At 50.4% G+C, this 24201-nt stretch overlaps 1 protein-coding gene across 7 annotated transcripts in view; it reads right to left on the reverse strand.

Moving 5' to 3' along the window:
• The window catches only part of ZC3H4 (zinc finger CCCH-type containing 4), a 38938-nt gene that overhangs the window by 10187 nt on the left and 4550 nt on the right, over positions 1-24201 (reverse strand). For all 7 annotated transcript variants that reach the window (XM_065926381.1, XM_065926375.1, XM_065926376.1 and 4 more), the window contains 9 exons: positions 12634-12853; positions 12243-12353; positions 9944-10166; positions 8458-8612; positions 7700-7796; positions 7444-7583; positions 6856-6963; positions 5171-5282; positions 4221-4330 (listed from right to left, as the gene is read on the reverse strand). In XM_065926381.1, coding sequence (XP_065782453.1) covers positions 4221-4330; positions 5171-5282; positions 6856-6963; positions 7444-7583; positions 7700-7796; positions 8458-8612; positions 9944-10166; positions 12243-12353; positions 12634-12853 — 1276 coding nt within the window. The remainder of the gene's footprint in view (positions 1-4220; positions 4331-5170; positions 5283-6855; positions 6964-7443; positions 7584-7699; positions 7797-8457; positions 8613-9943; positions 10167-12242; positions 12354-12633; positions 12854-24201) is intronic.

The following is a 24201-nucleotide window of genomic DNA, read 5'->3' on the forward strand; positions in this document are numbered from 1 at the left end:
CCTGTGTTTCAGTCCCGCAGATAGCTAAGCACTTTCCCCCCCCCACGGGATCCTCACTGGATCAGGCCTCTGGGCATTCATTTTTCCCTCCATGTATGGCTCCATGCCTCCCAGTTGCTGGGGTCTCTTATTAAAAGGTCAGTTCAGAGTGACAGGCCTGGTCTCCTGTATTCACTATGGGAACACCATCAGCTCCCTCCAAAGCACTACCCAAGCTTTGTTAAGATTTTACATTTAGTTACATCTCTTTATTCCTGGCCTGATGACTACCAATTCCACAAGGGCAAGACCCCCAGGCTCTACCTAAGGCCTGTTACAGGGCAGAGGGACAGTTTCAAAGTTTGGATTCAAGTGGAACATCTCACGGATCAGGATCCTGTGCAGAAGCTGACACTGCGGACCTGCCTGCGTCTCTTGAAAGGCCAATATGCAATGGGGCCTCCACCCTGGGCCCCAGCATCTCTGCAGAGGACCCTGCCCCAGCCCCTTCCCCACGCAGGCAGGGCCGCCTGTGGTTACAGAGCCGCCGGGCCCTGCACTGCTAGATCCTCATAGGGGCAACTCAGTACCCTCAGGTGTGGGCAAAACCTAACAAAGTTATGCTTCATTAAACAGGTACAAACCTGATGAGTACTTCCTCCCCACCTGGGGTGGGTACCACTGCCAGCCACTGAATATGCCACACTCCCCTCGGCCCCAAGACTAGGGCCGCATGTCTCCTCACCACTCAGCACAGAACACCAGCACTCAGAAGGAACACTCTGCTCGGGGGACCGAGGCCATGGAGATCTTTACACTGCTGCCCCCAGCCTGGAGCATGGTCCTCAGCACACAGGGCCACACCGTGGACTCAACAACCAAATGAACCGCAGTGTTGGCCCCCAAGACAGCCTCTCGAAGGTACTGCTGATCCCCAGGGAGGTGGGCCCCCTTTCCCATGCTCACCTCCTGGGGCCCCATGCCTTTAGCTTCCCCACTGCGCTCTGCAGTTGGTGCTTCTATGTCCACCCCGTGCATAGAGGTGGGGGGAGTCTTACCTCGCCGTAGCTCCCGCTACAGGACTTCCCCCCCTCACCCCTCATGCAAACCCCACAACACCCTGCTGGACTCCACCTGGGGACACAGCCAGCCCCTTGCGCTCACCTCTGTCCCCACCACCCGCCCTGGGTCCCAAGTGCAGCCTGAGGGCCGGTGCTGAACCACATCAGAGCCCCGGACACTGATACATAAGAGATGCTGTCCCTCCCCGTGAAATCCTGAACCCAAACCATCCAGGCCGTCCGTTGGTACATCTAGTCCTGCAGGCTCCCAGGCCTCTGTGCAGCAAAGAGGCCCTCACACCAGACCACCAGGCCCAGCCCGGGCACCCCCACTCCCAGAACTGATTCTGAATGATTCTCGGGTTCCCAAAGTTCAGAGGCATGCTGTCAGTGGAAAAGGACTGCCACACTGGCAGGCACATACAGACGTGCGGGGCAAGCTGCATCAGGCCAAAGAAATAAGCTCGTGTCTGCCTGTTAGAAATTCTAAGCTTCTGCCCCAAACCAGAAACAAATCAAAGGTTCAACTGGTGACTAGATAAACAGTGTCTCACATCATCCATGGAGTGGGGTAGTACTCAGGAACTAATAGTGATGAACAATAGTGATGAACCACCAATACTTGCAACAACGTGGATGAGAAGCCAGATTCAAAACCACACACATTTAGAAGCTACATCCCATATAAATCTATTCATATGACTTCCATGGAAAGCCAAAACTACAGGGACAGAAAATGGATTAGCGGTTACCAGGGACTGGAGATAGGAGGGGTGCTGACTACAAACGGGTGAGTCTTGAGGGTGAAAGTGACTTTTCTCTAGCTAGATTGTGACTCTCTGTAATTTTTTTAAACTAGATACAAGCTATACCTTGACAAAGCTGACTATGAAAGTGTACGTATAAATCAATAACTGAAAGATTTCATGGTGAAGAACCGTAGTGTGAGCCACTTACTTTCAAGCGGCTCAAGGAACCAAGCAGAGCAACTGATAAAACAAACGGGGCAGAATAACTCTCATCAGGGGCTCGGGTGGAAGGATTCTTGCCACTTGGCACTCTCAGAACCATCACCAACAGCCCCAAAGGCAGGCATGTCTCAACCTGGAGTGGACAGCTGGACGCTGCTATACCTGGACAAACAGAAATGTCACTGAGACGTAAGAAAACAAGGCTGCAGAAAAGGGAGGGGGAGAAAGCACAGAGGAGATGGTGGCAAAGGCCCCATCCTCAGTGGCACTACAGTCTGGCCCCAAGGGTGGCCCAGGAGCCTCAGCTCCCATCCCTGGGGGTTGGGCTGCAACTCTGTCCAGGAGAGGAGGAGACGGCTGACCTCCCACCTTTATCAGGGTTATTACTCTGGGCCCGTCGTAAAGGTTGAAGTTTCACTTTCTGACCACCCAAATTCAATTCTGGAACGGTTTTTCCAGGTTCAACACTCATTTTAAAAAAGAACATTTATTCATTTTGGTTGCACTGGGTTGTCATTGCTGCATAGGGCTTTCTCTAGTTGTGGTGAGTGGCGACTACTCTCCAGTTGTGCTGTCAACACACACTTTGAACCTACTGAGACTTGACTTGAGGTAGGGCATGATACTGATGCTCTCAGAATGTTTATGGCCAGAAATGGAAATGTGCCACTCTGATTTGCTTTGGGTTTTCATTAGGGTGTCTCGAACTGTGCTGTCCAATATGGTGGTCACTGATCACGAGTGGCTACCAGGTGCTTGAAATGGGGCTTTAAGTAGAAAATAAGCACCAGATTCTCCTTAGACTTAGTACATATATTTAAAAAAACATACAAACTATCACGATTTTTTTTCATCTGTTTATTACTTGCTGAAATGGTACTCTGGACATGAATATACTGGATTAAATAAAATACATTGGTAACATTAATATCATCTGTTACTTTTTACTTTTTTCTAACATGGCTACTAGAAAAATTTGTATGTAGCTCTGCTGTGTTCTTCTCGGACAGCATTGGTCTAAAGCGCAAACTCTGAACCTCCAGGAGGGGGCAGCCCTCAGTCAGAGATGACTCAGTTCTTCAAATGAGAAACGAAGGCAGCATTACTTTTACCACTCCTTATCCCAAGAATGACTCACAGATTCTAGACAGCTACCAGTTATGAAACCCTATTCCTAGGCTCACAGGCCACAAGGTGTCCCAGAGGTGAGGACCTCCTCCCTGACGCTTTCCCAGTGAGGCGTGGACGTGCCCCTGCTCTGCCTGTGCAGGGCTCACCCCCTCAGGCAGCCCCGGGCCCCATCGAAACAGTCAAGGCACCAATGGGTGGACTCTTGGAAGCTGGCTAAGGCACTGATTCTTCCCATTATCAAAAAATAGCCCATCTCCTCAAAACTTCTGGGAACCAGAAGGCGGGAAAGCCTTCACCTGGGAGAACACATTCTCTCATACCCAATCACCCTACTCACACCCATTCACCCTATGACGAAGTGAAGTGACGTGAAAGTCGCTTCTACTCTTTGCGACCTACAGTCCATGGGATTCTCCAGGCCAGAATACTGGAGTGGGTAGCTGTTTCCTTCTCCAGGGGATATTCCCAACCCAGGGATCAAATCCAGGTCTCCCGCATTGCAGGTGGATTCTTTACCAGCTGAGCCACGAGAGAAGTCCATCACCCTATGACAGGTGTCAGGAAACCAAGCACAGGAACTGGGACCCCCAAAGTCCTCAGTTTGACTCCCCAGGGAAAACTAAGGACATGAGGAGTTTCAGACGTCCTCTGGCTGGTAAGGAAGCCCCGATACCTCACTGGAGGGGGTCCCCCATCCTCAGAGTTCCCAATGCCCCGTACTTTTTCTACTACATAAAAGACTTGGGAAAAAACATTTGACTTTTCCATCAAAACAAAAGCCATCTGAAGCCTCACTTCCTCTCCGTGCTCCCTGGGCTCTTAGAAGGCCAGCTAGGAAATCACGAGGAGTGTTCGGAGACACACCAGGCTACATTCCTTTCAGGGAGCCACTCCCCAGTGAACACCGCCCTGGGCAGAGAGAAGACACACACGCGACCGCCCCCATCCTCCCTGCAGAGCATATCGTCCCTACTCCCTCCTGAACACGTCCCAGCTCCAGGTCAACGGAGCTGGCATCCTGGTCCTGCACAGAGGCCAAGCCCCTGGCCGTCCCAGTCCCTGTCAGCCCGGGCATTACCTTGTCCAAGAGCTCTCGGGTCTCCTCGGTTAGGGGGTCGTGAGAAAACATGCAGTCGTCACCGTTGATACAGTTCCCAGTCGTGTGGTACAGCTTACACGGGAAATCACGTTCACTTCAAGTTAAGGCGAATGCCTCACCTCATGAAACCCACCCCAGGACAGAAACCAAGTCCCTCAGTTTCAGAGAGGAGGAAACTGAAGCCCGGAGAGGTGCAGTGACTGGCTCAGCGGTGCACAGAAGGTTGGCGGCTGAGCCAAGATGAGATGCCTGTCTGGAGTGCAGCCCGCTCCACCACGCAGGTCTTGAGGCCCTGTCCTCAGATCCTCACTCAATGGGAAGAGAGTGAAAGTTCAATGATCTGCCCACGGTTACACAGCCATTTGGAAAAGTCTCAGAAAGACAGTAGGCAATGGCATGGTCTCAAGAATATACCTGACCCTTGAATGACATGGGGGTTGGGGCGCCAACCCTCTGCCCAGTCAAATATAGGCGTATAATTTATAATCTGTCCTCCACACCCTCGGTTTTCCATCTGTACCAAGGGTATGGAGGATAACATATAAATTATACTTAAAAAAAAATTATACTCAAATTTTTGGGTCTTAAGATCCAACCAACTGCAGATCCTGCAGTACTGTGGTATTTACTATCAAAAACAATCCATGTATGAGCGGACCTGCACAATTCAAACCCATGCCGCTCAAGGGTCAACTGTATATGTATGAGGAACACATAACATGCGCACCTCAGTTTACTCAGCTACAGAATGGGAAGAGCAGACCCGCTGCAGGGCAAAGGTGAGGGCTGGAAGAGACGGAGATGGGCAGAGGGCTCTTGGTACCTCATCGGCACACAAAGCACAAGTGTGGTGAAGGCCAGCTGTTAACACCAGTAAGGAGAAAAGGTCTACACCCTCCATGAGCTCGAAGGCGGGCACCGAAGGATATCATGCATGTAGGGGCAGTTCTCGGCTCTGGCACAAAACCCAGTGATGTAAAACTTGCACAGTTCTCGCTTCTTTGGTAGCTCGATGTCGTGGCTAAAATTACAGTGGTCTCCCTGGAAGAGAACCAGTGAAAGGTAAGCTGTTCGCCAAGGAAGTACTGCTGTGTCACTGGGGAAGCACAGAGGGACCGATGACAAAAATGAACAGTCCCCTCCACACACCCCCTGGCATTTATTCAGATGATAAATGCAGTTTCCCACCAGCTTGAAACTTCTGCCAAAGCGTATGCCCCTATCTCCTGCCCCTGCCTCCCTCCCCCTTGTCCTCAGTTACCCCCCAACCCCCACTCCGCTCCATTCTGCTGCCTTTCACTGCTTCTAACTCCTCCTCCTGCCTTCCCCTCTCTTACCCACTTATTGCTTTCTGTTTGCTACATAACAGCCAATATTCAGTTTCACTCTTCTTTCTTCCTAACAGAACCCCAAGTTGGTTTGTGCTCAGTTAAAAATACTCTTATTTCCCAGCTTCCTATGCAGTTCTGCCCAACAATTCCTGCAGTTTTCATCCTCCCAGCCCTTAGTTGTGATGCCTGGAGGCACAGCAACCACTACGCAACCATGAGGACAAAAGCCACATGCCTAAAGATGCCAGCATCAAAACCAGGAGGAAGCTGGGTCTCCATGGGTCTCTCATCACTGTACCTGCCCTGTGGTGCCCACTCCCAGACCCTTTGATCTTTTGGTCACACGACATGGCACACAGGATCTCAGTTCCCCAACCAGGCATAGAACCTGTGCCTGCTGCAGTGGAGGCACAGAGTCCTGTTAGCAGTGGACGGCCTGGGAATTCCCACACTCTGTTCTGAGATAAATGTCTATGGGTTTCAGTGGAGTTGAGCTTTCGGCTATGTGCAAACTGTACAATCCAAACAAAACAATATCCAGGTGAACAGAAGAAAGAAACTGTTCAATACCTGCTACCTCTTTCTCTTCCTAATAGCTACTCATTTTTGTTTGTATGTATTTCAAGTTTCTAAAAATAGCATGAATTGCAACTCTTAACAAGGAAAACTTTATGCACTCACTCTCACAGACACATACACACAAGTACACACACACCTTTGCTTGAAACACAGTAACGTTTTTTCCTGATACAGATACATAGGTACAGTACTCCCTGGGAACATGTTGGCCAATATCTGCCTACCGACTGAATTTGAATAAGAAGCTGGCTGGCTGAAGAAACACTGGATTATACTTGTTTCCTTCTGGACCTTGTGGTCACTGGCCCATCTCCTGGCATAACACTCTGCTGTGAAGGTCGAGGCGGGCCTGATCCCTTCCCACTCCCACCTCTTCTGCCTTGATGACTCCCTCTCCAACATTAAAGCTTACTAACTCAACCAGGCTATGTTACACCTTTGCATTAGTGTCAGGTCCAACAGAACATTTGAGGCTACATGGATTGGTTGAAAATTTTGGCCAAAAAACCCCACAACCAAAATAACCCAGATGTGTCACCAATCTCGTCCTGGCTCCTCAATCATTTCCAGGCCCCCCACACATCTCTCAACCACTCCAAGCCCACCCAAACACAGCCCCAGAGAGTGTGGCCTCCAGAATGAAAGGAGACCAAGAGGCCCATGTGTCCCAGCTCCAGGCACCCTGGTCCTGGGACTGCCCTTACCCACGTGCACCGCCCTTCCACGAAGTATTTGCAGATGACTTTGCCTTTCTTGTCAGACTGCTGGTGGGGCTTGTCGTGGTCACTCCTCCGGTAGCTCCCGCCACCATCCTATTGGGAATATAGTGGGAATGGAAAGGAGAATTAAAAGGAAAGGCGGGGAGGGGCCCGTGCAGGCCAGGTGGAGTGGGCTCTGAGGGTGAGACGGGCTGACCGGCAGGGCTGACAGGGGCACCAACCAGCCAGTTCCATCCAGTGCCCAGGTGGGTGGGTTAGAGCCCCGCTGCTCAGAGCTGAGGACTTGCGTGCCACACACCCGCAGGAACGCATCCGCTCCAAGGCGGTGCCTTCCTGGAGAACTCAGAGAGCAGGTGACTGCAGGTGCTACAAAGATGTGGGTTTAAAAACAGAGGGTCTCTCCCGCAGAGCATCACCCAGGAGAGCTGATTAGTGCCAAGAGGGCCCCCCAGGGAACGGCTGATGGGAGCAGGGGGATGGGATCAGCCTCAGAGGACAACTCATTTAAAGAAAAAAAAATTTCAAAAAGAGCCTTGAGTAAGAGCATCACAAGGGGACAGAGGGTCGACTTACACCCATGTCATCGTCGTAGAAGTCTTCGTCATCGTTCATCCCGCCCTTGTTCATCCCACCTCGGCTGCCTCCTCGACCACGGCCCCGACCCATCCCTTTCCCTCGACCTCGGGAACCCCGGCCACGGCCTCGACTTAACCCTGCAGAGGAGAGAGACAGCGTTCATTTGCAGCCTCTGCCCAGGACCCAAGTCCTGCTGCTGCCAGGAGGAGCCCCTTCCCTCCCTGCTGCCTTGCCCCTCGGAACCCCTGCTCACCTCGCCCTCGGCTGTCCTTGGACCGGCGGTACTGGTTCAGCTCCTTGGAATAATCGTCATAGTCCTCATCTCCCATCGGCTCCTCACTCTCTCCATACTAGAGCCCCGAGTGGAGGAAAGCAGGAATGTGTCATTTGGGGAACAATGAACCATGTCCTCAACTATACACGCCACCTCCTTCTGCCTTTTTGTACACTTGGGACAACATCAGACTGGGGAAGGGCCATGAGCGGCCCCGGGACTCACACCTGTGCCCCTCTTCACCTACCCTAGCCTGGGCAGTGTCTGGGTCCTAGTCCTTTCCCTGAGGTATATACTCTTAGGACTCCCAGCCCCCTGTCCGCGCTAGCTCCCAGGGGACAGCAGTGCAGCTGAAACAAGAAGCAGCGTGGCCAGGCCTTGGGCAGGGACAGAACATGAGTGTGGCAGCTCTCCTGTGTATGTGTAGGGGGTGAGTAAACAGATGACTACAAAGGCTTCGAGAGAACCCTTGGGAACCCTTTCTTCAGGGACAGGGAACGGAGGCTCCGAGAGAGAGGAGCGGCTGAAGATGTTCTGACAGCTCAGCCCTTGGAACCTTTTCAATTCTGAACCTTGGGAAGGTTCTCTCTATTCAAACAACAAAGAAACATTTTGAAACACAGAAAGAAACCTGCCATCTGATGCCTTCCTCCCAGTAGTCTCAGAGACACCTCCAACAGAGCCTGCGCCCACCAGCACACTCCCCCCCCCCGCCCCCAAGCTGGAGAAAGCCTTACATCCATCTCTTCCTCGTAGAAGTCCTCTTCATCCTCCGGGTGGTCTCCTCCCACGGAGCCTCTGCCCCTGCCTCGGCTGCCCCTGCCCATGCCTCGGCCTCGAGACCCTCCGCGGCTGCCTCGGCCTCGGTAGCCCCTGCCTCGGCCCCGGTTGCCTGCATGGTGATCAGACAGTGAGCAAGGGAGAAGTCAACCCCCATTTGCCCGAGGTCAATCACTTCCTCCTCCTCCTCCAAGAAGCCTTCCCAGATGCTCTGGGCTGACACACAGCCCCTGGGCCTCTGGACAGGGCTGGCTCAGCACCGTGGACACAGCTGCTGCACGCTCCCCACACACCCCTGACTGCTGCACTTTCCCACATGAGGGTACCAGGCGCATGGGGCCACCGAGCACCCAGCATGGAGCTGACCAAACTAAGATGCTGTAACGCCAGAGCACCTACTGCCCTCTCCTACATGAAGTCATTTTCAATAAATGTTTGCAGTTTTAAATGAAAAAATAAAAAAAAGAAAAAGAAAATGCTGTGAGTATAAAGTACACAGTAGATTTCATGACTTAGTTAAAAGAGAGCAAGAGAGAGATAATATATATTTATAAAAAAAATCACATCTATTTTGATGACATGTTGAAATAAGATTTAGAATGTACAAGCATCATAAAATGTGTTGTTAAAATTATTTCATATGTTTTCTTTTATGTTTTTAATGTGTCCAGTAGAAAATGTGTAATTAGACAGTGGCTTGCATTGTATTTCTGTTGGACAGGCCACTCCAGTGTCTCCCCAAAGAACGGGGCCTATCTACAAAGAAGTGCAAGAAAGACTGCTGAATGACCAGCCACTCAAACAAGCAGTGCTAAGAACCGCTGAGTTGGCAAATTCTGGAAGCCCTCTGGGGCTGGGAAATATGACTGGCAGATGGTTCTGAGAGGTCAGGCTGGGTCTCTGGTGCGCGGCCTGCCCCCATCCTCCTAACTGCCACAGGTTCAAGGTTCGGAGGCGTGGCAGTCCTGTGGGCCGCAGTCACACCTTCTCAGGTGACGGGAGACGGGCGGCTGGGCAAGGAGGCGTCAGCTGTCCGCGACCCTCCCAAGCTGTGCGAAAAGTTGTCTGTCTCTTCGGAACGGACCAGGAAATGAATTTACAGAACAACCCTTCAGAGGACTCCCCAGGGGTCCAGTAGTTGGTTAGCACTCAGCACTTTCACTGCCAGGCCTGGGTTCGGCCCCTGAGAGGGGAGGCCCCCCCAAAAGCCACCTGAGCCACAAGAGCACTCTCCTTGACTCATGCCAGCCTGGCCCCCTCCCAGCCACAGCCTCAGCACAGACCCTCTACTCCGGTGGCAGAGCACCGGTCTCTGGGGCTCGCGGGGCAGCTCCCCGCCCAGCCCCCGCGATGCTCATTTCAGCCCTGAACGACAGTGCTCCTCTCGACGCTGCACAGGCATGGGCTGCAGCCCAGCCGGCCAGGGGAAGCGGCGGCTCTCACCTCGGCCCCGGCTGCTGCCCTCCTTGGCGCGCCGGTACTGGTTCAGCTCTTTGGTGAAGTCGTCGTAATCGTCCTTGCCCAGGTCTTCCTCCTCGTCGCCCTCGTACTCCCCGTACTGCTCGTTCTCGTAGTCGTCGTACATGCCGTAGCCTTTGCTGTCCATCTTGGAGTAGGACTTCTTGGGCAGGGGTGTTGTGTGAGAAGGAGGGTACTGCTGGTGGGACTGACGGGGAGAGGACAGTGAGCCCCGGGGCCTCCGGTTTGGACCAATACCCCCGCTGCCCCCCAAACTGGCACGTCTGTCTGGGTGTCTCTATTGGCCCTGGGATGAGAGGCTAGCCTCAAGCCTTGCTGGGTGCTGGCTCCCACCGGAATGAGAGCTGGGCTGTGGGCCGAGGTGTCTCTGTTCTTCAGAAAGAGCCACAGTTGTAAAGACAACTAAGAAACAGAGGCCCCATGACTCTTGAAGAACGGAGCAGGAAACAAAGGGTGTATTTCCCAGGGATCTAGAACAATCTCATTTGGGGAGGGAGCTTGCCAGGCAAGAGGGATGCTCTCTAGTCAAAAATCTCCTGGGGCCTTGGAATTCAATTAATGACTACTTGGGACGCAAACTAGTGGCTTCCCTGGTAGCTCAGTTGGTAAGGAATCCACCAGCAATGCAGGAGACCTGGATTTGATCCCTGGTCTGAGAAGATACCCTGGAGAAGGGAATGGCTACCCATTCCAGTATTCTCGCCTGGAGAATTCCATGCACAGAGGAGTCTGGCAGGCTACAGTCCATGGGGTCACAAAGAGTCAAACACAGCTGAGCGACTTTCACTTTGACTTTTGGGGCCCAGGCTAGAAGACCATTTAAAATGATGTTTTCCAACTGTGCTAGTTCCAACAGATACTGGATGAAGTTTAAAAATACACATATAGCACAAATGGAGATCACCAAGATGTCCTTAAGTAGGTAAAACAGGTAAGCAAACTGCAGTACATTCAGATGGACTATCCAACTCCAATGGAGTATCCAACAATGAAAAGACATAATGGCATCCTGTGAAGTGAAAGAAGTCAACCTGGAAAAGCTACAAACGAGTCCAAGTACATGACTTTCTGGAATTGGCAAAACTACAAAAACAGTAAAAAGACTGGTGAGTGTGAGGGGCCTGCAGAGAGAGACTTTAAGGAAATTCAACTACTTTATATGATAGTATACGGTGAATACATAACAGGATATACCAACAGTGGCTAAACAATTACAACAAATGGACCACACTAACGCAAGACATTAAAAACAGGGGAATGGGGTGGGGTGGGGTGTGGAGGGGACTGGCCTATCTTCTCAATTTTCTCTGAACCTAAAACCTCTCTAAGAACAAGGTCCTACTGCATAACACAGGAAACTATATTCAACATCCTGTGACAAACCATAATGGAAAAGAAGACGAAAAGAATACATACACATGTATAACTGAGTCACTTTGCTGTACAGCTGAAATTAACACACTGTAAGACAACTATATTCAGCAAAATTTTAAAAATGAAAACAGCTCTAAAAGTGGATCTTAAAAAGCCTTAAGCCTTAGTTCCCAATCAAAGCTTGTGGTGTTCCCTGCATTCCCTGAAACCCTCAAGTTTAAAGTCTGTACCTATGTGAGTAGATTAACATCAGTTCAAATATCTACAATATCTGCTATGATGGGTGATGCTGAACACCGGATACTTTTAAGAACTTAAATAATTTTTTTTTTTCAATAAAAACCTTAAATATCTGTGCTGATTCATTTCTTACTGGTTTTCCAAGGGGCAACAATACACAAACTGGACAAATAATTTAAATTTATGCTTAAGCTCAGTGCTATATAACTTTGGACTCCACAACATCTGAGGTGATTTATTCCCATAACCATTTCACTCTCTTGCCCATCTTCTACAAAAGGTCATTTCAGAAGAGTGTTAAAGTCAGCTCTGACAGGGACAAATCAACATCTTTCTCAGGGACAGGGTACAGAAACAATGAGTCCTGCCAAGGCCGCCACGGAGGTGGCCTAGAGAAGCACAACCATCAGCTTCCGACTGGGCTCAACCCAGCTCCTGCCCTGGGAGCTTCAGCCTGGCTGAAGCGCTCTAAGTCTCAGCGTCCTCACCTCGAAAGCGGGGGATACAACCAACACCTAATCCTGCAGAATTAAAATCCGTGTACAGGGCCACGCAAGAGTGCCCAGCACACCACCGGTGCTCAGGAAACGTGGGTGATTTCATGACCCCAGCTCCCGCCCGTGGGGGCCCCGGGACAGCGGGCACTCACCGGTGCGTAGGGGGGGCTGTACTCTCGGTATTTGCGGTGCCCCTTCTCGCTGGGGCTGAAGTCCGAGTCGTCCGAGAAGTCCGAGAAGTCGTCGCTGGAGGAAGCGTGGCGCTGCAGGGACAGGACAGAGTCAGGGCTCCCGCGGCGGGTGAGGCACATGCCCGACCGCTGCAATGTGCCAGCCAGGCTGCGCGCGGAAGGCCTCACCTAGGGGCATCTAGCAGCAGTGGAGCATGAGCTACCACTCTTCAGAAGAGGTCTTTAAACAGTTTGGGGAAAGGAAAACCAGCCTGATTAAGAGTGCCCTCTGGCCTGACGAGCTGAGCTCGGGCCCCGGGGCACTAAGCCCGGGCCCAGTGCCAGCAGGCCCAGCGCGTCCTCCGGGACCTACTTTATGCTTGGATTTCCTCCTCTTCTTGGACCTCCTCTTCTCCTTCTCCCGCTCTTTCTTGCGCTTCCGCTTCAGCCTCCGGTGAGACTTCTCCTCGTCCGAGTCGCTGTGGTGCTTCTCCCCCTTCTCCTTACGGCTCCTCTCGGGGCCCCCGGAGGTGTCCTGAGTCTCCTCGGCCCCGTCATCTTCCAGCTCGCCTTCTTCCAACTCACCATCTTCCCTGCGAACCAACCCCATGGCTGAGTGAGCGCAGGGTCTGGGGGGCCCCGTGGGGCTGTGGACCAGCAGGGCCCAGGACTAAGGGCATGAGGCCTGCCTCCTGCCCCACCCCATAGCCCCCCGCCCCGACGCCGTTCTCTACTGTCTGTTGAGGCGGAGGATAGGGGGCCCGTGGAGAACAGACACTGGTCCCTGGGTCTCAAGGCCTGACCTGCTCTGTCGGCTCCACGGCTCTGGGCCAGAGGTGAGGAGCTGGGCAGGTGCAGAGGGGAAAAGGTCCCAGACCCCTCCCTGGGGTCCCCGCATGACAGAGGCAGGAGTGCCCACAGAAGGGCTCACTCCCACCTGCTGCTGGTCCCCTTGTTTCCCACCTGGCTCGCCTTACCTACGGCATCCCCCTCCCGACTCCCTGAACTACAACTTCCTGACTCTGTTGAATGCCCTACATGTCACCCCGATCTCCAGCACTTTAAGAAACAAATCACCCTCCGCATGGGACAGATGCTGCCGACAGGACATGCTAAACATCTAAATATCTATGGGGTGGGGTGGGGTGGGGTAGGGTGGGAAGTGAAGGGATAAATCAGGTAAAGAAAAGGAGCAGCTGGAAAAAGAATCCAGTTTTTGGAGCCAAACCCACAGACACAGTTCTCACAAATGCAGGAGTTGGTTTAAAAAAAAAAAACAAGTATAAGAAAAGTCCAAAGCTCTCAAAGTTCATCACGCATGATGATTGCCAAGTATGTGTGTGAGCACAAAAAACTCCATTAACTAAGACCCACAGAGAGAATGAAAAGATAAAGAGTAACATGACAGGCCCAGGACCTAAAAGGCTAACCCCAAAGGGAACTAATCTCGGCAAAAAAGGCCCGAGCTATTCAGTGTGGGAACAAGCGCATCGGGGGGCTTAGCCCCTAGAGCCTCAAAGGTTCTAATGGGCTTTGTGGAGCAACAACGGCTGACCTCTCTGAGGATCCTCCAGGGCCTTTTCACACCCAAGGCTCCCTTTGGGCACCTCCGTGCTGCCTGCCCCCCACCCATCAAGGGGACCCTCCCTTTAACTCTCTCTCAATTCAAAGGAGATAGGGCGGCTTAAAACCCAAGTTGTCGAGGCCAACTGTCAAAGGTAGTTCTCAAACACAGAATGCAGAACCAAAAAACTCCTACTGATGTTTCAAGGGAAACAATACAGCGAGGTGACCCTGGAACCCGCCCTGAGGTCCGGGGCCAGCCATGCAGGAAGAGTCAAGGCTGGAGAAGGCCACATTCCTGACAAGTGAGGCACCTCCTGGCTTGGGTGTGGCCCACACCAGAGTTGCTCCGTGGGAGCAAAGCTCTCCTGTGAAGAGGCAACTTTGCTGGAATGGCCTCACCCACAGTAAAGGCCACCAGACTGGGGAAACTGGTTCTGGCGATCTCCGAGCTGAGGGGGAAGCTGTCATTCAGGGGCACGGCAAACTTCCTGCGGAGACCTGGAGTCCTGCAGGACACGGAGAGAGCAAACCCGTCCCTGCTGAGAACGTGGCTGGGCGGGCCAGGTCACCAAACCTCAGGAGATAAAAAGCAGGGACAGACAAGACTAGACAGACGGACACTACTGGACTAAGGAAGGCCCACAGACAGACTGGACAGGAAGGGGCTGGTGCTCTGTGAAGAAAAGCTAAAAGGAAAACAAAAAGCACCACTCTCCACACTTTAGTCCAGAAAGGGAAAAGTTAAAAGTACCCAGAACCACAGGGCAGGGAGGGAAGGAACCTGGGAAGACAGGGAACTGTCTGGGGGCCCAGAAGCCTGGGTGAGCAGTCAAAGGTCGCAAAGAGCAAAATGCTCTCGTGGAGCCAGGAAAGGCCTGTCAGAGTGGAAGGGATGGTGGGACACCGTCAACCCTCTCATTTTCAAACAGAAGGAACTTAAAGGGATGGCAGGTGAAAGGGTGTGTTGAGGTCAGACAGATGGAGTGACATGGGAAAAAGTCAGAAACTCGTTCTTAGCTCCCCGTTATTTCCTTGATTGGTGAGAATGGAAAGAGAAGGGGGAGCAGCTCATTGACCGCCTCCTCCGATGTCACACACACTGAGCATCTTCTCTGTGCTGGGTCTTTGAGCATGCCTGGTTCTGCGCTGCCCTTGCAGGAAAAGATACAAACGACAAGAAGCCGAGTCCACAGGGCAGGCGAGCTGAGCAGTCTGGGATACAGGGCCGGGACCTGAGCTAGAGCGGTTGGCCCCTGCAGACACTCCTCTGCCCCCACGCTCATGGACAAGGACGCCCTGGCACAGAAAGCGCCAAGTCCTGCCCAGGGTCAGCTGTAACCTCCACCTGTGTGCTGCTGTCTCACACACACCTTGCACTTGCCCAGGGAGTAAAGACCAGACAAGCAACTCCAAGAGCTTCAACCATCCTCAAGAGAGATCCCACAAGAACGCCTTTTCATTCCACAGGCTTTATCCAAGGCAGGGAATTCCAGCATTCAAATCCACTCTACAAAGACTTCTTTTAGCCAAAGACAGCGTCTCTGTATCATTTCTATTAACAGCCCCAGGCAGATCTACAACTTTTTACAAACTGGGGAGTGAATACTTGAAACTCTGTTCCCTGGGAGCTGGAAGCAGAAGCAAAATAAATAGCATTAAAAAAAAAAATTTCCTGGTGATTTCTGAAGAGGAACAGGATACCAGAGGGGACGCGGGAATGAATGGAGACACCTGACTGCCCACTGCTCCTTCTCCCTCCTCTCTGGCCATACTGTGCTCTCCAGCTTTTCCAAGGACTGGGCTCATCTCTGCTCACCTGAGAAGGTGCCCCTGGAGAACACAGATTCCCAGCTAAATGTCCTGTATGAACACAGGGCCTATTGCCTTCTATACCAGAAGGAAAAGGAAAGGGGGGGGGGGGGGTGGAGAATCACACCAACTGGAATGGAGGCAGAAATTCTGTGGGCCACTGACACAAACACACACAGGGGCTGCCTCCGAAAAACAGCAACGGGGTTTAAGTGGTGCCACTTAACAGACTGCCAGCAAAATCCGTGTCAGAGTGGCATTAAATACCGAGGGAGCATGCTTAATAGGCTGTGACATAATCCCCCAAGCAGAGTGGGGGAAGCCCCACTGCGCTAATCATTTCAATCTAGACGTGCCAAACCCTCTTGAGACAAGCACGCAGGAGAAAGCCTGAAGCAGCGGCCGCTTGATTTCCAGGGCCTGGGCTGGCAACGTGCTGGGACGGCTGCACCACGGCCAGCCCGCCAGAGCCATCAGGGACCAGAAATCAACCACGCTGGGAGACCAACTTGGGGTGGGCACCCGGGGCGGGGGGAAAGGCGGAAAAGTCAATTCCCCGCAGAGGGTCAGTTCTGCCTGATGGCACTTGGACTGAGCGTCCAGGGCATTTAAGTTTCCCCTTGCAGAGCTGGTGATCATCAATTCCTCTTTTTGGGTCAAAGAAGAGATCTGGGTGCCCATTCTAAGGAATGCCTACTGGGCCAACTCCACAGGTTCACCATATATCATGGGCTTGGCAAAAACAGTAAAGAAACTTCATGCTTCAAAGGAGGCTGGCCTCACCCCCCCCCACCCCCATTCTACAGAGGGTGTAGATCCTCTTCCTTCTGCAGATCAAGTAACTTGGCCAGCACTGAGTCTTCCCTAGCGTGTCCTCTGGTATGGAATCTGAGCCTTGGTTTTCTCATCTGCAGAATGGAGTAAGTGCAGCACCCCCTTCAAGAGGCTGTGAGGGTTAAATGAGATAACATGGATAAAACTCCTGATGTAGTAGGGGGCAGGCAAAGACTACGTACTAGACACATAGTAGCTATTGGTATTAAGAACAGGAGCACACATCCATGTGGACTATCCTAAACAGTTGCCAATCCTTACTGGAAAGCACTTTCTCTGTGGAGAAGCTACAGCCAACTCCCCTCAGGGACTGCTGCTAACCGCTGGCCAGCAAGCTCCTGCTTTCTTTGGCCTGTCTACGCGTGCGCCATCCTCTGACGACAACACTGACAGGTCGACACCCCCCCTTTCTCAGCTTTCTTCTACGGGGTCCAACAAAATAACCAAGTGGATGACCAAGAGGAAGAGGCCCAGGGAGCGCTGAGTCCCAGGAAAAGGGGACAAAGGCTCCTGACAGAAATGAGGTTTGGCAACATGGACATCCTCTAGATGAGAGAGCTGGATGGAAGCTGAGAGGGGTCTGGGTTTATGCATCGACCTGATTTATGAGAAAGAAAGAGAGAGAGAGGGGAGAGATGGGCACAAAACAAAAAAGATGAAAACCCATGGGAGCAGTGGCTGTTACCTGAAGATCATGAGAGCCCTTGACAAGAGGCAGCTAGGTTAATGTGAAGGTCAGGGTCATGATCATTAACTGCCCAGACTCTCAACAAATTGCCTGGGTAGGCTCTGAATGACCCATTAACTAGGGACAAAATTACAAAAATTACAAGGAGGCTCCGCCTCTTCAAATGTTTAACGACAGGCCTAAATGCAGACGTCCGAGATCCCCAAGTCCGACCTGGGGGGACAGTCGGTTACTGACAGCAAAGGCGTGGAGCCTTTCCTTTACAAAATGGGCTCAGGGCGCCTGCCTGAGCAGGCCCCTGGAGACCTTCTCTCGATTTAGGCCATGGTGAAGCGGCCACAGGGAGGGGAACCTCACTGAGGGATTTTCAGAGGCTGGAAATTCTTGAAATAAACCTCTGGGTCTTGCATGTGTTTTTCAGTGTCCTCACTACCTAGGTTCATCAACCACAAATCAGGATCAAATAAGCACTGTGTGCACTTGTCCCTCAACATTCTCAGGAGTGGTCATAAGTGGCTCTGTGATGTCACAGCATTTCCATGGCAACAGGGCCACATCACAGACCCCACCCAAGCAGCAAGCACCAACCAGCCCTGGGAGATGAGAAACCCGAGCCACACCCTGAACCCCTCACTTCAACAGAAGTGAGACAGCCTGCCCAGTGCCAGGACCCTGCCAGGAACACACCAACAAGTCAATGTGGGGGAAACTGGAGAAGTCCGAGTCCAGATTGGGTATCTGAAATACTACGTAATTACTGTTAATTTTGTTAGGCATGGTTAAAATTTTGTAGTTATGTTAAAAAAAAAAAATTAAGTTAAAGATTCATACTGAAGAATGTATGGGTGAAATGACACCTGGGATATGCTTTAAAACACTCAAGGGGGACAGGGGAGGTAGTGAGATGAACCAAAATGGGCAAAATGATGTTTAGAATTGCTGAAACTGGTGACGAGTACGTGGCAGTCTATGACATTATTTCCTTGTCTCTTAAATACTGATATGTTAGAAAATGTCTCTAAAGAAAACCTGAACAGATAAAAAAAGGTGCCCTGGGTGAGGACAACCTCTCACTCAGGTGAAGAGAGCTCATCAAGGTCCTCAAGACATTCATTCCCCCCAGCAAAGAGCTGGAGTTCAAGGGAGGGCCTCCACCAGCCCTCACTTCTCGGCAGTGGTTTTCCCAACTACAAAACCTCCCTGGGCACCCCGGGGCCTCAGAAAGTCCAAGATCCACAGGAAATATTCATGACTGACATCCGGCAGCAGTGATTTCCATGCCAGGTACCACACTGCTGAGCTCTGCAATCTGCCACCGAAACCCTTTAACAAACATGTGCAGCAGTGACTCAGCATCCCCATTTTACAGACAAGTGAACTGAGGCTCAGAAATGGGAAGAAATATGCCCACAGTGTCACAGCAGGAAGAAGCAGAATGGGAATCCGAGTTTAGGACTTTCTGACTCCATGGCCAGCTCTTAACCTCAACCCTTGAGACAATTAGAAATTATCCAAAAGAGAGTAATTTACTATTCAGGTCAACTAACCAAACAACTGCCACCCTGAAGTTTAAACTTGAGTTGGAAAAAAATAACACATGGGTGCAGAAAATAGATCAAATCAAACAGTACTGCAAAAAAATGCCAAAGGGAGGCCCTAAGACACCAGACAAGCTCCTTCAACACTCTGGTGCCCTGTTTCAACAGTGAAGTGAGGCAGTAAAGGAACCTCTGAGATGGATATATTAATACATCCTCCTGGGAAGAATCCCCCGAGACCATGTAAATCAAGGATTTAGCATCAACCTGACCCAAAATACAGGCTCAAGAGTAAATCTATCAACATGAAAAGACACTATAAGCCCAAGCACCCAGGCCATCCCACGTCAAAGGAATGGAACTGAAACATTAAAAAATATGACCCAAAGAAATTTGGATAGTTTAGGGAATAAGAGGTACTCAGAAAGATCCAAGGAATCTTAGCAAAAACTAAACAAAACAAAACAGGACTTATCCCAAGAGGGACAGAAAGTAACATTAATCCAAGGAAAAAAATTCCAAAGTCCTCTAAAAGGACCGCTTCATCCCCAAGTGTGTGGCATCCACAAACCTCTGAAGCAGAACATTGCTATAGAGCTGAAAACAAGCTGACCAAGTAAAAATCCAGCCTCCTGGAAGGATCTGAGTCAAAAGTATCCTTTTCTTGGCTCCAATAGCTATTCTCCTACTCCCACTTGCTCTGAAAATAATCTTCTTGATAAAAGTATCTCTGATTCAAGTTTTTTCTATCAGATGAACCTCTGAAATTTGCTTCTCTTTCTAGACACCTTCTCAGGCAAACCACGCTTTGGATTGCTTAAAGCTGGAAAGATGCTGGTTCACATCCAAAGAGAGCCGATTCCTGTTATTCCAGAAAGGAAAGCTGAATCACAGTACCTGTGAACTTAGACTTCTTGTTGATAATTTTTTTTCAGAGGAATCAATTTGATTCCATTTAGCCAAGACAACGTATTAATATTTTCCTCTTACAAGAGATCTGGCCCAGGATGCCCAGATTTCTTTTTCATATACATAATTATCTGTTTACAATTATTTGTTAACTTCTGGTCAACTGTGGGCTCTGGGAGGGCAGAGAAGAGACTGAGAGTCATCCCTGGATTTCCAAGGGCTCAGAACAGGACCAGGTATAGATGGGGTAGATGCTTGGGATTCGGTCCACACAAACAGGCATCCATCTCAGCTATCCACACCCTTTTGTCAATTTCATCAGAACAGTCATTGGACCATTTCCCAGGGAGCAACCTGGATCACTTAAAACTCTGTAATCAACAGGTCACTGAGGGGTGACCTCAGATTGCAAAATCATTCACCAAGGTGTTTGGTGAGGGCTTCCTGAGAGGCCAGAGGGTAAAGGACAGGAGCCTCTAGGTGACTACTACATCAACCCAGCAGATGAAAGCCGCTGCTGGTCAGTCGCCTCGGGGCTGCAGCCAGGGCCCCGCCTCGGCTGCGGCTGCGGAAAGGCTGTGCTTCCGGGGACTGCTCTGGCGCCCTGAGCGACGGCAGGGCCTGGAATCCCAAGGAAACCTAAGCCCTAGTGTCTGTTAGGAAAATGCGGAGGGCAATAATCCAAGCCACCTGCAGTGGACGTTCAGCCAAATGACACTTGCGCCTGGGCTCAGGCTCCCTTGGGTCGGGCCACGGCAGGGATGGGTTAGCTGCCATCCACGTTCATGCTGGGCTTCAAGACAGCTCCGGTTACTTCTAATGAATGAAAATCCCTTTGCTTCAAAAGGTTCAAAAGCCAGGGTATGGAACACAGCAATGATGGGGCCCTTGGCAAGTCATGGAGGGGCAGGAGTACAGAGGACACCCCCACCAACAACTTTAAAGTTCCCTCCCACTCCCCACCCCCACAACAAAATCAGGCAATGGTGGCGGCTGTGCAAGCCCTCCAGGCACTAGGCCCACAACCAGTGCAGAAGCCAGCGAACTTTTTCTTACAGAGCAAAGGAGTAAGCGCTTTAGGCTTTGCAGGTCACACAGTCTCTGTCCCAACTACTCCACTGTTTAGCGTAAAAGCAGTCACCACCGAGATAAACGAATGCTTCAATAAAACTCAACTTACAAACTTCCACAAAACCACATTTAACCTTAGCAGCACTCTGCTTTTTCTATCCCCTTTCGTTTCTTTTTTTTCCCCAAAAATACAGGAGGCAAATCAATAAATGAACTTCATATTCCACTAAAGCCTGCCTGCTGCAATTTGAAATACATTGTACCAGATCCAGGTTGGCCTCTGGGCACAGAGCTCAGGTCTGGGTATAGGCTGCCCAGGTTCTAACTGCCTCCACACCCAACAGCTCTCTGACCTTCAAAACGTCGACTTCACCTGTGTTTCAGTTTCTCAGCATAAGGCTGAAGTGAGTTAACGCAGGAGAGAGGCACTCAGCCGGCGGGGCAGGTAACCTTTGACCTTCACATAACAAAGCCCAAGAGGTATCCTCATACCTTTGGGAAGGCCAGGAGACTGCTTTAGGAGTTGAGCAATTCGTGAGGTATAATCAGACTGCCAGACTCCCATGGCCACCGCCACCCACCTCTTCCCACCGTCTCTCCACCAGAACAGGGCCAGCCAGGCATGGAGGGAGCAGGCAGCATCCAGGCTCCACGGAGCTTCATGGCTCTGGCGTCTGGGGTTTCTGGGACCACTTGACAGGGACAAAGGATCCAGCTTGAAATTCAGCTAGCTGCCGAGCCAAGGTTTCTTTCATGGCTCTGCCTGGGATCTAGCCATTTAGCCTAACCTTACAATTCATTTCCAAGGCATCTACTCTGCAGCCGGTACCAGGAGCTGCAGTCGCAGCAACCATGGTTCACCGTGGCCGGAAGCCACAGAAGGCAGGGCAGACACGAGAAGGTAACATGAGGCCTGCTAAAAAGGCAGTGTCAACCTTTGCCCAACTCTAAATAAAGTCCCGGGGAGAGACGAACTCCTTGAACACTGTGAGTGAACACTGTTCTGCTCCAAGAAAAGCACGGGACAAGCTTGGCTGCTAAATGAATAGTACCTGAACTGGCTCGGCCAAATCACCGAGGGGTGGGAGAACCCTGGAGCTGCGGCAGGCCTTGCTCATTTCTCTCAGAAACTCTGGGGAGGGTGAAGGACTTGCTTAGCGGGATGTGACTAGTTAGCAGTGGGTGAGCTGCCAGAGCCCTCTCGATCCCTTGTTCTCAGGAGGCTGGCCAAAGTTGTAGCCTTAACTCTGACCTGAACTGCAAAAGATGTATAGGGGAGGTAGCCAGTATGAGTTCAATTCAAGAATACTGGAGTGGGCCAGCCATTCCCTTCTCCAGGGGATCTTACTGACCCAGGCATCAAACCCAGGTCTCCCGCATAGCAGGCAGATTCTTTACTGTCTGAGCCAAGAGAAGCCCACGACTGTTTTAGCATCTTATAATGTCATCTTATAATGACACTGAACAAATAAGAAATGCTTTAAGATTGCTCCCTCTCGGGTCCAACCCTAATGGGCTCCTTGCAATTTTAATGAGCTGACCATAAAGAAACCTAAGAGGTGAGAAACTGACTTCCTTCAAAGACACAGATGTTACTCTTACTTCTGTTTACACACCAGACTGTATATTCTATTTAGAGTCCCTCTCTAACAGGACAGCAGGAAGATAAAGAAGCCAAGATTCTCTGAATGCCAGGCATTGTGTGGGTGTCCTACACATGCCCATCTGACCATAATGCCCCTGAGAGGAGGGCATTATCCTCAGTGCCCACTGCACACTGAACACAAGCTTATCCGTCTCCAAACCCACGCTGTTCCTTTACATCCTGTTGCCACCTCCAATGTTCAGAAGATGTCACCACTTGCCTTACAAATAGCGAGCTGAGTCACCAGTTCACACAGATGAGAAGTAACAAAAACAAGAGAAAAATCCTCAACCTAGAGCAATTTGGACAGCAGACGCAAACTATGCTCTGAGCAGAGAGCCGACACACTACTGAAAACGATTCCAATATGGGACCTAACTACATCTGCACCAATCCAAAAGTGGTGTCTTCCTCTTGCTCATCAACTGATTCAGGGTCAGAAATGTATTTAAAAAACTGCCCTTGTAACCTCATACTGTTACTAAAGCAATATAAAAAGCTTTGCACAATGTCTTCAACACTGCATTTTCATGAAGTAACAAAAGTAAAAGGTATGCAGCAAAGACTCAGCCCATAAATTTGGAAAGTCAAATCCATGATACACAACTTCCAGTTTCACCCAAATTAACCTTATATGCCACCCAAACAGCCAAGCCTTTTCCCCTCTTTTCACTGGGCTTTGACTCGGAAACGGACCTCAAGCCATGTAACAGGATTCCCTCCACCAGGGAGCAGACTGCTCCTACATGTGTTTCAATCAGCTTATTAAATACCAACTGCTAGAAATCTCAGAAATCATCCTTTTTCTTTTCCCTTCCTATTGTGTCAATAGTTACGTTACCAAGGTACAGGTAAGGGCTGTGCTCAGACACAGCCACTTCACTGTTTGCGCTGAATTATTTTCTTCTAACCACTTAAGGTGGGTCACAATCAGCTGCTCTGGTCCTAGAAGATATGGTCCACAGGGACCAAAATTAGGTTCCCTGGAGTATGGTTTGACCTGAAGCTACCCACAGAGGCTTGGTAATAGTTTCATTAGCGATTTTCACCACAGAGGCTATTTACTGTAACTGGATCTGGCCTACACGATAGGACGGTTCTAGGGACCTGACAACCACAAAAACGTAACATAAATGAACAAGTAAGGCAACCCTGAGACCCCCAATTTTCTCCCATCAGGGAAGGGAAAAGATCAAAGAGAAAGGAGTGGAGATGGAGGCCTTATTCAATGACAAGCCCGATAGGAAACTCTCCACAGTCAACCGGACGGAAACATCCAAACTCAGAATCAACATCCATCTCTAACTTGCCAGTCAACAGCTCGGAAAGACTTCACTTCTACAGGTGCAGAAAAATGTTCCCTTGGGATCAGCCTTCCTGGCTGAGGAAAAGTCACAGTGATGGTTTTCTAAAACAGCTAGCTGTACTTTCAAAAAATTCTGGCTTGTCAAGACTCACAAATTTAAATCTTCGGAGCAAATTGAAACCTTATCTGGGAGACAGTTGCAGAAGGTGAATTAGAAAGCCCTTTTGGGGAATCACATTTTTTTTTCTTCTGAAGAGCAAATCTGAGAGGAGTTTTTAAAAAATAAAGGAGTTTATGACCAGAATAACCATGTTTCCATGGTCACAGATGATTTTTGTTTCTACTGGGAGATTTTTTATTTGGTTTCAGATTAAACTTCTCCCCCAGAGAATATAAAAATTTTAAAGATTACAAACGTGTAAGAGCTGCTGTTAAATCAGAGATTCTGAGTGACACCCTTTTTTTTTTCTTTTTTGCAACATCCATTAATTTGAATTTTTAACATTGGTACATCAGTTTGGGGGGAAAAGGTAGTACTGTGACATTTCAAAAACGAAGACTACTGAGATACAGTT

The sequence above is a fragment of the Muntiacus reevesi genome, chromosome 2 (assembly GCF_963930625.1).
Source record: "Muntiacus reevesi chromosome 2, mMunRee1.1, whole genome shotgun sequence".
Lineage (NCBI taxonomy): Eukaryota > Metazoa > Chordata > Mammalia > Artiodactyla > Cervidae > Muntiacus > Muntiacus reevesi.